The 16590-nt window shown below is 36.7% G+C and overlaps 1 protein-coding gene across 1 annotated transcript in view; it reads right to left on the minus strand.

Annotated features, from left to right (window-relative positions):
• Positions 1 to 16590, minus strand: part of gtf2h4 (general transcription factor IIH, polypeptide 4) — a 29946-nt gene that overhangs the window by 2341 nt on the left and 11015 nt on the right. Inside the window, exons 11-13 of the mRNA XM_005463611.4 lie at positions 1107 to 1154; positions 930 to 1008; positions 51 to 112 (exon numbers count right to left, since the gene is read on the minus strand). Of these exons, the coding sequence (XP_005463668.1) occupies positions 51 to 112; positions 930 to 1008; positions 1107 to 1154 (189 nt within the window). The remainder of the gene's footprint in view (positions 1 to 50; positions 113 to 929; positions 1009 to 1106; positions 1155 to 16590) is intronic.

Here is a 16590-nt window from a genome sequence, read left to right on the forward strand (position 1 = left end):
AATCTGTTATTATTCTGGTATTAATATTTAGTTAGGAAACAAAATCCAACCTGAGCTCTGTCTCGCAGAACCTCAAAGTCAGCCTGGGAGAGGAACTGGTTATAGAGCACACCTGAAGGAAACATGGACAACACACACACACACACACACACACACACACACACACACACACAAGGAATGAGTTTAAAGGTCAGCACAACATCAGTTCTCATCCTCTCTATCATAGTGTACAAGATTTCATGCAATGAGAGTTACAGCTCAGCTATTTTGACTGGTCTCTGTCAGCAGTGAGTCCAGTGCCACCAGGCAGGAAGAATAAAATGATGGTTTACCGACGTTACACAGAGCACCGAGGAACCACTCACTGATAAAAGTACATGTACACATCTGCATTTCCACAGCATTAATTCTAACAGTCTGTTATTTATTGCCACTTCATTAGATACACCTGTTTCTTGTTAAGGCACATGACTAATCACTGAATCACATGGCAGCAACACAATGCATTTAGGCAACTAGACATCATCAAGATGACCTGCTGAAGTGTAACCTGGGCATCATCAGAAAGAAGGAGGAGGAGAAAGAACAGTGGATTAAAATAGCCTGACTGTTGGGATTGTCCTACACAAGCAATCTTATTTACAAAGAGCAGTCCAAAAAGGAGAAAACAGAGTGAGCAACAGTTTGCAGGGAGATGTTTCACATCTAACAGGTAGGGTGGGTATTTTTCACCTTTACCACAGGTTTTAATGTGAAACTGAAAACAATATGTAAGAGCAGCAGACTACTTGTTAGCATGGCACGATTACCAATGCACTCCTGTAATTAGCACAGTGGATATGTACATTACAACAAATTTATGAAGACAAGAAATAAACATGAAGTGTTAAGTGTTGTTTTGCACACACACACTTGATAAACATGCTCACCCTCTGTGAACTGCAGGCGATCTCTCTCCAGCTCCCACAGTCTGATCTGGTCTGTTATAGTTGGAGGCAGTACTGGGGTCTAAAAGCACAACAGAGGATGAGGATACTTTGCAGAGCAATTAACCTGTTCATTATTCATTTTACTAGACTGAACTGCAAAAAGAATCAATGCTGTACCTGAGTGAGCATGACAGGGTGAGCTCTGGTCCTCAGAAAATGGATAATCTGAACAGAAGAGAAACACAAAATGTAAAAACTCAGTTCTGGAGCTCTGGAGCCAGTCTCCTTCAGAGGGACTAGACTCTGTCCCAGTCTGGAGCACCTGCCCAGTTTGCTGTGGCATTTTGGATTTAAATAAATTGCCCGTGATTGTAAATATCCGTTTTCTCTGTGGCCTGTCCGGGGTGTGCGCCACCTCGTGCCCTACGCATCAATGTCAAAACAAGTGCACCCTCTTTTAAGCTTTTACACATCACGACGTTCTAAAAATAAAATGTTCCTTAATAGGGCTTCAATTAGATGAATCACAAAACTATGTGCCATTGCTCATAAAAAAAAACAAATGAATATACAGTTCGACAATTCACTGCTCTGGATTCAGGTGTGTGTTAACACAAAACCAAGTAGGAAAGACATGAGCAGTGATCCTGAAGAAGTAGTTGTTGGTGAAAAGTATTACTAAAAGTTTTCAAAGAGGAAATGAAAAGTTTATGTGAGCTAATTCTTTCACACATTTACTGAGAGTGTTCACCTTCTACTGTAACATCAGGCCATGTGACGAAGGTTACAGCACTGTGGTGGTAATGCATATGGGAGTGAAAATCGAATGTATGTTCTATAATAATTAGTGTGAATGCGTGTAAAAGCATTCACAGTATTGTTCTTCTAATCTTTATTCTTCTATTTAGTGTGAATGCTTGTAAAAGCATTCACAGTATTGTTCTTCTAATCTTTATTATTAGTGTGAATGCTTGTAAAAGCATTCACAGTATTGTTGTTGTAATCTTTATTCTATTTTATTATTATTATAGATTCCGTACGTTTTTTGTACTGTATCTCCTTCAAAACCGTTCAACTTAGAAAAACCATTCAAACACCGTTAGATTCCTCTTCTTTTGGACATGACTGCTTCTATTTTTCTCATTTATAACATTTATATTTTTAAAATTATTCAACTTTTTTCAACAAAAATTTCCCATGTATTTCAATGGGGAGACCCTTCAAATTCTCCTTCAACTTACTCCTTTTTAAACTGTATCTACTTCCACATACATTGACATAGAGCCACCATTCAAACTTTAAAACGAAGACAAGACATTCAACTATTCAACTTGTATTTATCTTTTCAATATCTGTTATACTTTTTCTTCAGTTCCAGTTTAAGTTTTATGATGTTTTTTCAGCCGTTTCAGAGTTTATAATGGGTGTGTATGGGACGGAATGTTGGGGCTAGAGTGAGACAGCTCAACTGCTAGAGTGAGAGGAGCAAAAAAATTAATCTGAAAATCTTTTTTAAAACTGCTGCTGTGTCCACGGTGTTTGCTCTACAGGTCTGATTTTACCCTCAAAACGTAGCCATCGCTGTCCTCTTTCATCCAATGTGTTTACTATTGTACTAGGTGTTATGGTTCTTTCATAAATGTCACCAATGCACAGCCTCCTCCCTCCAACTCCTCCATAGACTCTAATGTTAAAATGGCTCAGAAGGTTCGTTTGAAAACCAGAAGTACAGGCTGTCTTTACACTGTCACCACGTCCATATAATAAACTCCACAAGCATGAAAACTGAGAATTAGGTAGACTGGACATTGCTGTCGCTCACGGTGAAAGAATTTTGTCAATAGGACCTGTACTTTTCATTTGGGAGCGATTTGTTTCGACCTGACTTTTCTGTTCATTTTAAGCAGCAAAAGTGAGGTGCATGTCTGTGCGCGTGTGTATGGAGCCAGTGGGTGCAGTCACTATAGCAACCAGGCTCACACCTGCCTGCCTGCCTAACGAGCTCTCTCTCACTCTGCCAATATTCATCTTAAACACTTCTCTTTCAACTGCTGCTGTGTCCACAGTGTTTGCTCTACAGCCATCATTTTACCCTCAAAACGAAGCCATCGTTGTTCTCTTTCCAACAGCATGTCTTTCAAAGCTCAGAGATGTAAACCTTTAAAAGTGTGTGGATCCAAGTGGAGGGATTACACTTTAGTCATTCAGTGATTCAAAGAATATGAACTTTTAATATTCATTCAGATGTTTTCTGACTCTAAATTTTCTGTTCTCATTTCTTAGGTTTTCCAAATTTTAATTTAAAAACTTTTCAGCTGTTTTCCAACTTCTTCTGTGTGAACATCAGCTTTCAAAAGTTCTGCACTTTTGTTTTCAGGTTAAAAACTCTGCATTTTCCAGCTCATTCAGCACTTTTTATTTTTAACTTAAAATTCAGCAATTAATTCATTTCAGTGCATACATTCAGATTCAAGCATTCACACTGCAGTTTCTTCAGAAAATGCACTTTCTAGTTAGTGTGAATGCTTGTAAAAGCATTCACAGTATTGTTCTTCTAATTAGTGTGAATGCTTGTAAAAGCATTCACAGTATTGTTCTTCTAATCTTTATTATTCTATTTTATTATTATCTATTCCGTACGTTTTTTGTACTCCTACTCTTTCAAAACCGCTCAACTTAGAAAAACCATTTAAACACCGTTAGATTCCTCTTCTTTTGGACATGACTGCTTCTATTTTTCTCATTTTTAACATTTATATTTTTAATTTTATTCAACTTTTTTCACCAAAAATTTCCCATGTATTTCAATGGGGAGACCCTTCAAATCATCATTCAACTTACTCATTTTTAAACTTCTACTACTTCCACATACATTGACCTAGAGCCACCATTCAAACTTTAAAACGAAGACAAGACATTCAACTATTCAACTTGTATTTATCTTTTCAATATCTGTTATACTTTTTCTTCAGTTCCAGTTTAAGTTTCATGATGTTTTTTCACCCGTTTCAGAGTTTATAATGGGTGTGTATGGGACGGAATGTTGGGGCTAGAGTGAGACAGCTCAACTGCCAGAGTGAGAGGAGTGAAAAAATTAATCTTAAAATATTTTTTAAAACTGCTGCTGTGTCCGCAGCGTTTGCTCTACTGGTCTGATTTTACCCTCAAAACGTAGCCATCGCTGTCCTCTTTCATCCAATGTGTTTACTATTGTACTAGGTGTTATGGTTCTTTCATAAATGTCACCAAAGCACAGCCTCCTCCCTCCAACTCCTCCATAGACTCTAATGTTAAAATGGCTCAGAAGGTTCGTTTGAAAATCAGAAGAGCATGGTGTTTTTACACTGTCACCACGTCCATATAATAAACTCCACAGGCATGAAAACTGAGAATTAGGTAGACTGGACATTGCTGCCGCTCACGGTGAAAGAATTTCGTCAATAGGACCTGTACTTTTCATTTGGGAACGATTTGTTTCGACCTGACTTTTCTGTTCATTTTAAGCAGCAAAAGTGAGGTGCATGTCTGTGCGTGTGTATGGAGCCATTGGGTGCAGTCACTATAGCAACCAGGCTCACATCTGCCTGCCTAACGAGCTCTGTCTCTCACTCTGCCAAGATTCATCTTAAACACTTCTCTTTCAACTGCTGCTGTGTCCACAGTGTTTGCTCTACAGCCATCATTTTACCCTCAAAACGTCGCCATCGTTCTTCTCTTTCCAACACAGTGTCTTTCAAAGCTCAGAGATGTAAACCCTTAAAACTGTGTGGATCCAAGTGGAGGGATCACATTTTAGTCATTCAGTGATTCAAAGAATATGAACTTTTAATATTCATTCAGATGTTTTCTGACTCTAAATAGTCTTTTGTCATTTCTTATGTTTTTCTAATTTACATTTAAAACATTTTCAGCTCTTTTCCAACTTCTTCTCTGTGCTTGTCAGCTTTTAGCAGTTCAGCTTTTTTGTTTTCAGGTGCAAATTTCTGTATTTTTCATCTCATTCAACATTTTTAACTTAAAATTCAGCAATTAATTCATTTCAGCGCATACATTCAGATTCAAGCATTCACACTGCAGTTTCTTCAGAAAATGCACTTTCTAGTCTTTATTATTAGTGTGAATGCTTGTAAAAGCATTCACAGTATTGTTCTTCTAATCTTTATTATTCTATTTTATTATTATCTATTCCGTACGTTTTTTGTACTCCTACTCCTTCAAAACCGTTCAACTTAGAAAAACCATTCAAACACCGTTAGATTCCTCTTCTTTTGGACATGACTGCTTCTATTTTTCTCATTTTTAACATTTATATTTTTAATTTTATTCAACTTTTTTCAACAAAAATTTCCCATGTATTTCAATGGGGAGACCCTTCAAATCATCATTCAACTTACTCATTTTAAACTCCTACTACTTCGACATACATTGACGTAGAGCCACCATTCAAACTTTAAATCGAAGACAAGACATTCAACTATTCAACTTGTATTTATCTTTTCAATATCTCTTATACTTTTTCTTCAGTTCCAGTTTAAGTTTCATGATGTTTTTTCACCCGTTTCAGAGTTTATAATGGGTGTGTATGGGACGGAATGTTGGGGCTAGAGTGAGACAGCTGAACTGCTAGAGTGAGAGGAGCGAAAAAATTAATCTTAAAATATTTTTTAAAACTGCCGCTGTGTCCACAGCGTCTGCTCTACAGGTATGATTTTACCCTCAAAACGTAGCCATCGCTGTCCTCTTTCATCCAATGTGTTTACTATTGTACTAGGTGTTATGGTTCTTTCATAAATGTCACCAATGCACAGCCTCCTCCCTCCAACTCCTCCATAGACTCTAATGTTAAAATGGCTCAGAAGGTTCGTTTGAAAAGCAGAAGAGCATGGTGTTTTTACACTGTCACCACGTCCATATAATAAACTCCACAGGCATGAAAACTGAGAATTAGGTAGACTGGACATTGCTGTCGCTCACGGTGAAAGAATTTCGTCAATAGGACCTGTACTTTTCATTTGGGAGCGATTTGTTTCGACCTGACTTTTCTGTTCATTTTAAGCAGCAAAAGTGAGGTGCATGTCTGTGTGCGTGTGTATGGAGCCACTGGGTGCAGTCACTATAGCAACCAGGCTCACACCTGCCTGCCTAACGAGCTCTCTCTCTCTCACTGTGCCAAGATTCATCTTAAACACTTCTCTTTAAACTGCTGCTGTGTCCACAGTGTTTGCTCTACAGCCATCATTTTACCCTCAAAACGAAGCCATCGTTCTTCTCTTTCCAACAGCATGTCTTTCAAAGCTCAGAGATGTAAACCTTTAAAAGTGTGTGGATCCAAGTGGAGGGATTACACTTTAGTCATTCAGTGATTCAAAGAATATGAACTTTTAATATTCATTCAGATGTTTTCTGACTCTAAATTTTCTGTTCTCATTTCTTAGGTTTTCCAAATTTTAATTTAAAAACTTTTCAGCTATTTTCCAACTTCTTCTCTGTGCTTGTCAGCTTTTAGCAGTTCAGCACTTTTGTTTTCAGGTGCAAATTTCTGTATTTTTCATCTCATTCAACATTTTTAACTTAAAATTCAGCAATTAATTCTTTTCAGTGCATATATTCAGATTCAAGCATTCACACTGCAGTTTCTTCAGAAAATGCACTTTCTAGTTATTATATTTTATTCTTCCGTACGTTTTTTGTAGTCCTACTCCTTCAAAACCGTTCAACTTAGAAAAACCATTCAAACACCGTTAGATTCCACTTCTTTTGGACATGACTGCTTCTATTTTTCTCATTTATAACATTTATATTTTTAATTTTATTCAACTTTTTTCAACAAAAATTTCCCATGTATTTCAATGGGGAGACCCTTCAAATCCTCATTCAACTTACTCATTTTCAAACTGTATCTACTTCAACATACGTTGACATAGAGCCACCATTCAAACTTTAAAACGAAGACAAGACATTCAACTATTCAACTTGTATTTATCTTTTCAATATCTGTTATACTTTTTCTTCAGTTCCAGTTTAAGTTTCATGATGTTTTTTCAGCCATTTCAGAGTTTATAATGGGTGTGTATGGGACGGAATGTTGGGGCTAGAGTGAGACAGCTCAACTGCTAGAGTGAGAGGAGCAAAAAAATTAATCTTAAAATATTTTTTAAAACTGCTGCTGTGTCCGCAGCGTTTGCTCTACTGGTCTGATTTTACCCCCAAAACGTAGCCATCGCTGTCCTCTTTCATCCAATGTGTTTACTATTGTACTAGGTGTTATGGTTCTTTCATAAATGTCACCAAAGCACAGCCTCCTCCCTCCAACTCCTCCATAGACTCCAATGTTAAAATGGCTCAGAAGGTTTGTTTGAAAATCAGAAGAGCATGGTGTTTTTACACTGTCACCACGTCCATATAATAAACTCCACAGGCATGAAAACTGAGAATTAGGTAGACTGGACATTGCTGCCGCTCACGGTGAAAGAATTTCGTCAAAAGGACTTGTACTTTTCATTTGGGAACGATTTGTTTGGGGCTGACTTTTCTGTTCATTTTAAGCAGCAAAAGTGAGGTGCATGTCTGTGTGCGTGTGTATGGAGCCAATGGGTGCAGTCACTATAGCAACCAGGCTCACACCTGCCTGCCTAATGAGCTCTGTCTCTCACTGTGCCAAGAATCATCTTAAACACTTCTCTTTCAACTGCTGCTGTGTACACAGTGTTTGCTCAACAGCCATCATTTTACCCTCAAAACGAAGCCATCGTTGTTCTCTTTACAACACAGTGTCTGTCAAAGCTCAGAGATTTAAACTTTTTAAACTGTGTGGATCCAAGTGGAGGGATCACATTCTAGTTATTCAGTGATTCAAAGAATATGAACTTTTAATATTCATTCAGATATTTTCTAACTCTAATTTTCTTTTCTCATTACTTAGGTTTTTCTAATTTACATTTAAAACATTTTCAGCTATTTTCCAGCTTCTTCTGTGTGAACATAAGCTTTCAAAAGTTCTGCACTTTTGTTTTCAGGTTAAAAACTCTGTATTTTCCATCTCATTCAATATTTTTGGCTTAATATTCAGCAATTAATTCATTTCAGTGCATACATTCAGATTCAAGCATTCACACTGCAGTTTCTTCAGAAAATGCACTTTCTAGTTATTATTAGTGTGAATGCTTGTAAAAGCATTCACAGTATTGTTCTTCTAATCTTTATTAGTGTGAATGCTTGTAAAAGCATTCACAGTATTGTTCTTCTAATCTTTATTAGTGTGAATGCTTGTAAAAGCATTCACAGTATTGTTCTTCTAATCTTTATTATTATTATTATATTTTATTATATATTCCGTACGTTTTTTGTACTGTATCTCCTTCAAAACCGTTCAACTTAGAAAAACCATTCAAACACCGTTAGATTCCTCTTCTTTTGGACATGACTGCTTCTATTTTTCTCATTTTTAACATTTATATTTTTAATTTTATTCAACTTTTTTCAACAAAAATTTCCCATGTATTTCAATGGGGAGAACCTTCAAATCCTCATTCAACTTACTCATTTTCAAACTGTATCTACTTCAACATAGGTTGACATAGAGCCACCATTCAAACTTTAAAACGAAGACAAGACATTCAACTATTCAACTTGTATTTATCTTTTCAATATCTGTTATACTTTTTCTTCAGTTCCAGTTTAAGTTTCATGATGTTTTTTCAGCCGTTTCAGAGTTTATAATGGGTGTGTATGGGACGGAATGTTGGGGCTAGAGTGAGAAGGCTCAACTGCTAGAGTGAGAGGAGCGAAAAAATTAATCTGAAAATATTTTTTAAAACTGCTGCTGTGTCCACGGTGTTTGGTCTACAGGTATGATTTTACCCTCAAAACGTAGCCATCGCTGTCCTCTTTCATCCAATGTGTTTACTATTGTACTAGGTGTTATGGTTCTTTCATAAATGTCACCAAAGCACAGCCTCCTCCCTCCAACTCCTCCATAGACTCTAATGTTAAAATGGCTCAGAAGGTTCGTTTGAAAATCAGAAGAGCATGGTGTTTTTACACTGTCACCACGTCCATATAATAAACTCCACAGGCATGAAAACTGAGAATTAGGTAGACTGGACATTGCTGCCGCTCACGGTGAAGGAATTTCGTCAATAGGACCTGTACTTTTCATTTGGGAGCGATTTGTTTCGGCCTGACTTTTCTGTTCATTTTAAGCAGCAAAAGTGAGGTGCATGTCTGTGTGCGTGTGTATGGAGCCCCTGGCTCAGTCACTATAGCAACCAGGCTCACACCTGCCTGCCTAACGAGCTCTCTCTCACTCTGCCAAGATTCATCTTGAACACTTCTCTTTCAACAGCTGCTGTGTCCACAGTATTTGCCCTACAGCCATCATTTTACCCTCAAAATGAAGCCATCGTTCTTCTCTTTCCAACAGCGTGTCTTTCAAAGCTCAGAGATGTAAACCTTTAAAACTGTGTGGATCCAAGTGGAGTGATCATATTTTAGTCATTCAGTGATTCAAAGAATATGAACTTTTAATATTCATTCAGATGTTTTCTGACTCTAAATAGTCTTTTCTCATTACTTAGGTTTTTCTAATTTACATTTAAAACATTTTCAGCTCTTTTCCAACTTCTTCTGTGTGGATTTCAGCTTTTAGCAGTTCAGCACTTTTGTTTTCAGGTGAAAATTTCTGTATTTTTCATCTCATTCAACATTTTTAACTTAAAATTCAGCAATTAATTCTTTTCAGTGCATATATTCAGATTCAAGCATTCACACTGCAGTTTCTTCAGAAAATGCACTTTCTAGTTATTATTATTATTATATTTTATTATATATTCCGTACGTTTTTTGTACTGTATCTCCTTCAAAACCGTTCAACTTAGAAAAACCATTCAAACACCGTTAGATTCCTCTTCTTTAGGACATGACTGCTTCTACTTTTCTCATTTTTAACATTTATATTTTTAATTTTATTCAACTTTTTTCAACAAAAATTTCCCATGTATTTCAATGGGGAGACCCTTCAAATCCTCATTCAACTTACTCATTTTCAAACTGTATCTACTTCAACATACGTTGACATAGAGCTACCATTCAAACTTTAAAACGAAGACAAGACATTCAACTATTCAACTTGTATTTATCTTTTCAATATCTGTTATACTTTTTCTTCAGTTCCAGTTTAAGTTTCATGATGTTTTTTCAGCCGTTTCAGAGTTTATAATGGGTGTGTATGGGACGGAATGTTGGGGCTAGAGTGAGACAGCTGAACTGCTAGAGTGAGAGGAGCAAAAAAATTAATCTTAAAATATTTTTTAAAACTGCTGCTGTGTCAGCAGCGTTTGCTCTACAGGTATGATTTTACCCTCAAAACGTAGCCATCGCTGTCCTCTTTCATCCAATGTGTTTACTATTGTACTAGGTGTTATGGTTCTTTCATAAATGTCACCAAAGCACAGCCTCCTCCCTCCAACTCCTCCATAGACTCTAATGTTAAAATGGCTCAGAAGGTTCGTTTGAAAATCGGAAGAGCATGGTGTTTTTACACTGTCACCACGTCCATATAATAAACTCCACAGGCATGAAAACTGAGAATTAGGTAGACTGGACATTGCTGTTGCTCACGGTGAAAGAATTTCGTCAATAGGACCTGTACTTTTCATTTGGGAGGAATTTGTTTCGACCTGACTTTTCTGTTCATTTTAAGCAGCAAAAGTGAGGTGCATGTCTGTGTGCGTGTGTATGGAGCCCCTGGCTCAGTCACTATAGCAACCAGGCTCACACCTGCCTGCCTAACGAGCTCTGTCTCTCACTGTGCCAAGATTCATCTTAAACACTTCTCTTTCAACTGCTGCTGTGTCCACAGTGTTTGCTCTACAGCCATCATTTTACCCTCAAAACGAAGCCATCGTTCTTCTCTTTCCAACAGCATGTCTTTCAAAGCTCAGAGATGTAAACCTTTAAAAGTGTGTGGATCCAAGTGTAGGGATTACACTTTAGTCATTCAGTGATTCAAAGAATATGAACTTTTAATATTCATTCAGGTGTTTTCTGACTCTAAATTTTCTGTTCTCATTTCTTAGGTTTTCCAAATTTTAATTTAAAAACTTTTCAGCTATTTTCCAACTTCTTCTGTGTGAACATCAGCTTTCAAAAGTTCTGCACTTTTGTTTTCAGTTTAATAAATCTGCATTTTCCAGCTGATTCAACATTTTTATTTTTAACTCAAAATTCAGCAATTAATTCATTTCAGTGCATACATTCAGATTCAAGCATTCACACTGCAGTTTCTTCAGAAAATGCACTTTCTAGTTAGTGTGAATGCTTGTAAAAGCATTCACAGTATTGTTCTTCTAATCTTTATTATTCTATTTTATTATTATCTATTCCGTACGTTTTTTGTACTCCTACTCTTTCAAAACCGCTCAACTTAGAAAAACCATTTAAACACCGTTAGATTCCTCTTCTTTTGGACATGACTGCTTCTATTTTTCTCATTTTTAACATTTATATTTTTAATTTTATTCAACTTTTTTCACCAAAAATTTCCCATGTATTTCAATGGGGAGACCCTTCAAATCATCATTCAACTTACTCATTTTTAAACTTCTACTACTTCCACATACATTGACCTAGAGCCACCATTCAAACTTTAAAACGAAGACAAGACATTCAACTATTCAACTTGTATTTATCTTTTCAATATCTGTTATACTTTTTCTTCAGTTCCAGTTTAAGTTTCATGATGTTTTTTCACCCGTTTCAGAGTTTATAATGGGTGTGTATGGGACGGAATGTTGGGGCTAGAGTGAGACAGCTCAACTGCCAGAGTGAGAGGAGTGAAAAAATTAATCTTAAAATATTTTTTAAAACTGCTGCTGTGTCCGCAGCGTTTGCTCTACTGGTCTGATTTTACCCTCAAAACGTAGCCATCGCTGTCCTCTTTCATCCAATGTGTTTACTATTGTACTAGGTGTTATGGTTCTTTCATAAATGTCACCAAAGCACAGCCTCCTCCCTCCAACTCCTCCATAGACTCTAATGTTAAAATGGCTCAGAAGGTTCGTTTGAAAATCAGAAGAGCATGGTGTTTTTACACTGTCACCACGTCCATATAATAAACTCCACAGGCATGAAAACTGAGAATTAGGTAGACTGGACATTGCTGCCGCTCACGGTGAAAGAATTTCGTCAATAGGACCTGTACTTTTCATTTGGGAACGATTTGTTTCGACCTGACTTTTCTGTTCATTTTAAGCAGCAAAAGTGAGGTGCATGTCTGTGCGTGTGTATGGAGCCATTGGGTGCAGTCACTATAGCAACCAGGCTCACATCTGCCTGCCTAACGAGCTCTGTCTCTCACTCTGCCAAGATTCATCTTAAACACTTCTCTTTCAACTGCTGCTGTGTCCACAGTGTTTGCTCTACAGCCATCATTTTACCCTCAAAACGTCGCCATCGTTCTTCTCTTTCCAACACAGTGTCTTTCAAAGCTCAGAGATGTAAACCCTTAAAACTGTGTGGATCCAAGTGGAGGGATCACATTTTAGTCATTCAGTGATTCAAAGAATATGAACTTTTAATATTCATTCAGATGTTTTCTGACTCTAAATAGTCTTTTGTCATTTCTTATGTTTTTCTAATTTACATTTAAAACATTTTCAGCTCTTTTCCAACTTCTTCTCTGTGCTTGTCAGCTTTTAGCAGTTCAGCTTTTTTGTTTTCAGGTGCAAATTTCTGTATTTTTCATCTCATTCAACATTTTTAACTTAAAATTCAGCAATTAATTCATTTCAGCGCATACATTCAGATTCAAGCATTCACACTGCAGTTTCTTCAGAAAATGCACTTTCTAGTTATTATTATATTTTATTATATATTCCGTACGTTTTTTGTACTATATCTCCTTCAAAACCGTTCAACTTAGAAAAACCATTCAAACACCGTTAGATTCCTCTTCTTTTGGACATGACTGCTTGTATTTTTCTCATTTTTAACATTTATATTTTTAATTTTATTCAACTTTTTTCAACAAAAATTTCCCATGTATTTCAATGGGGAGACCCTTCAAATCCTCATTCAACTTACTCCTCTTTAAACTGTATCTACTTCCACATACATTGACATAGAGCCACCATTCAAACTTTAAAACGAAGACAAGACATTCAACTATTCAACTTGTATTTATCTTTTCAATATCTATTATACTTTTTCTTCAGTTCCAGTTTAAGTTTCATGATGTTTTTTCAGCCGTTTCAGAGTTTATAATGGGTGTGTATGGGACGGAATGTTGGGGCTAGAGTGAGACAGCTCAACTGCTAGAGTGAGAGGAGCAAAAAAATTAATCTTAAAATATTTTTTAAAACTGCTGCTGTGTCCACGGTGTTTGGTCTACAGGTATGATTTTACCCTCAAAACGTAGCCATCGCTGTCCTCTTTCATCCAATGTGTTTACTATTGTACTAGGTGTTATGGTTCTTTCATAAATGTCACCAATGCACAGCCTCCTCCCTCCAACTCCTCCATAGACTCTAATGTTAAAATGGCTCAGAAGGTTCGTTTGAAAACCAGAAGTACAGGCTGTCTTTACACTGTCACCACGTCCATATAATAAACTCCACAAGCATGAAAACTGAGAATTAGGTAGACTGGACATTGCTGTCGCTCACGGTGAAAGAATTTTGTCAATAGGACCTGTACTTTTCATTTGGGAGCGATTTGTTTCGACCTGACTTTTCTATTCATTTTAAGCAGCAAAAGTGAGGTGCATGTCTGTGCGCGTGTGTATGGAGCCACTGGGTGCAGTTACTATAGCAACCAGGCTCACACCTGCCTGCCTAATGAGCTCTGTCTCTCACTGTGCCAAGATTCATCTTAAACACTTCTCTTTCAACTGCTGCTGTGTCCACAGTGTTTGGTCTACAGCCATCATTTTACCCTCAAAACGTCACCATCGTTGTTCTCTTTCCAACAGAGTGTCTTTCAAAGCTCAGATATGTAAAGTTTTTAAACTGTGTGGATCCAAGTGGAGGGATCACATTTTAGTCATTCAGTGATTCAAAGAATATGAACTTTTAATATTCATTCAGATGTTTTCTGACTCTAAATAGTCTTTTGTCATTTCTTATGTTTTTCTAATTTACATTTAAAACATTTTCAGCTCTTTTCCAACTTCTTCTCTGTGGTTGTCAGCTTTTAACAGTTCAGCTTTTTTGTTTTCAGGTACAAATTTCTGTATTTTTCATCTCATTCAACATTTTTAACTTAAAATTCAGCAATTAATTCATTTCAGTGCATATATTCAGATTCAAGCATTCACACTGCAGTTTCTTCAGAAAATGCACTTTCTAGTTCTTCTATTTTATTATTTTTATATATTCCGTACGTTTTTTGTACTACTACTCCTTCAAAACCGATCAACTTAGAAAAACCATTCAAACGCCATTAGATTCCTCTTCTTTTGGACATGACTGCTTCTATTTTTCTTATTTTTAACATTTATATTTTTAATTTTATTTAACTTTTTTCAACAAAAATTTCCCATGTATTTCAATGGGGAGACCCTTCAAATCCTCATTCAACTTACTCATTTTTAAACTGTATCTACTTTAACATACGTTGACATAGAGCCACCATTCAAACTTTAAAACGAAGACAAGACATTCAACTATTCAACTTGTATTTATCTTTTCAATATCTGTTATACTTTTTCTTCAGTTCCAGTTTAAGTTTCATGATGTTTTTTCAGCCGTTTCAGAGTTTATAATGGGTGTGTATGGGACGGAATGTTGGGGCTAGAGTGAGACAGCTCAACTGCTAGAGTGAGAGGAGCGAAAAAAATTAATCTTAAAATATTTTTTAAAACTGCTGCTGTGTCCACGGTGTTTGGTCTACAGGTCTGATTTTACCCTCAAAACGTAGCCATCGCTGTCCTCTTTCATCCAATGTGTTTACTATTGTACTAGGTGTTATGGTTCTTTCATAAATGTCACCAATGCACAGCCTCCTCCCTCCAACTCCTCCATAGACTCTAATGTTAAAATGGCTCAGAAGGTTCGTTTGAAAATCAGAAGTACAGGCTGTCTTTCCACTGTCACCACGTCCATATAATAAACTCCACAAGCATGAAAACTGAGAATTAGGTAGACTGGACATTGCTGTCGCTCACGGTGAAAGAATTTTGTCAATAGGACCTGTACTTTTCATTTGGGAGTGATTTGTTTCGGCCTGACTTTTCTGTTCATTTTAAGCAGCAAAAGTGAGGTGCATGTCTGTGTGCGTGTGTATGGAGCCAATGGGTGCAGTCACTATAGCAACCAGGCTCACACCTGCCTGCCTAACGAGCTCTGTCTCTCACTCTGCCAAGAATCATCTTAAACACTTCTCTTTCAACTGCTGCTGTGTCCACAGTGTTTGCTCTACAGCCATCATTTTACCCTCAAAACGAAGCCATCGTTGTTCTCTTTACAACACAGTGTCTTTCAAAGCTCAGAGATTTAAACTTTTTAAACTGTGTGGATCCAAGTGGAGGGATCACATTCTAGTCATTCAGTGATTCAAAGAATATGAACTTTTAATATTCATTCAGATATTTTCTAACTCTAATTTTCTTTTCTCATTACTTAGGTTTTTCTAATTTACATTTAAAACATTTTCAGCTATTTTCCAGCTTCTTCTGTGTGAACATCAGCTTTCAAAAGTTCTGCACTTTTGTTTTCAGGTTAAAAACTGTGTATTTTCCATCTCATTCAATATTTTTGACTTAATATTCAGCAATTAATTCATTTCAGTGCATACATTCAGATTCAAGCATTCACACTGCAGTTTCTTCAGAAAATGCACTTTCTAGTTCTATTTTATTATTATCTATTCTGTACGTTTTTTGTACGCTATCTCCTTCAAAACCGTTCAACTTAGAAAAACCATTCAAACACCGTTAGATTCCTCTTCTTTTGGACATGACTGCTTCTATTTTTCTCATTTATAACATTTATATTTTTAAAATTATTCAACTTTTTTCAGCAAAAATTTCCCATGTATTTCAATGGGGAGACCCTTCAAATTCTCCTTCAACTTACTCCTCTTTAAACTGTATCTACTTCCACATACATTGGCGTAGAGTCACCATTCAAACTTTAAAATGAAGACAAGACATTCAACTATTCAACTTGTATTTATCTTTTCAATATCTATTATACTTTTTCTTCAGTTCCAGTTTAAGTTTCATGATGTTTTTTCACCCGTTTCAGAGTTTATAATGGGTGTGTATGGGACGGAATGTTGGGGCTAGAGTGAGACAGCTCAACTGCTAGAGTGAGAGGAGCAAAAAAATTAATCTTAAAATCTTTTTTAAAACTGCTGCTGTGTCAGCAGCGTTTGCTCTACATGTATGATTTTACCCTCAAAACGTAGCCATCGCTGTCCTCTTTCATCCAATGTGTTTACTATTGTACTAGGTGTTATGGTTCTTTCATAAATGTCACCAAAGCACAGCCTCCTCCCTCCAACTCTTCCATAGACTCTAATGTTAAAATGGCTCAGAAGGTTCGTTTGAAAATCAGAAGAGCATGTTGTATTTACACTGTCACCACGTCCATATAATAAACTCCACAGGCATGAAAACTGAGAATTAGGTAGACTGGACATTGCTGCCGCTCACGGTGAAAGA

The sequence above is a fragment of the Oreochromis niloticus genome, linkage group LG22, assembly GCF_001858045.2.
Source record: "Oreochromis niloticus isolate F11D_XX linkage group LG22, O_niloticus_UMD_NMBU, whole genome shotgun sequence".
Lineage (NCBI taxonomy): Eukaryota > Metazoa > Chordata > Actinopteri > Cichliformes > Cichlidae > Oreochromis > Oreochromis niloticus.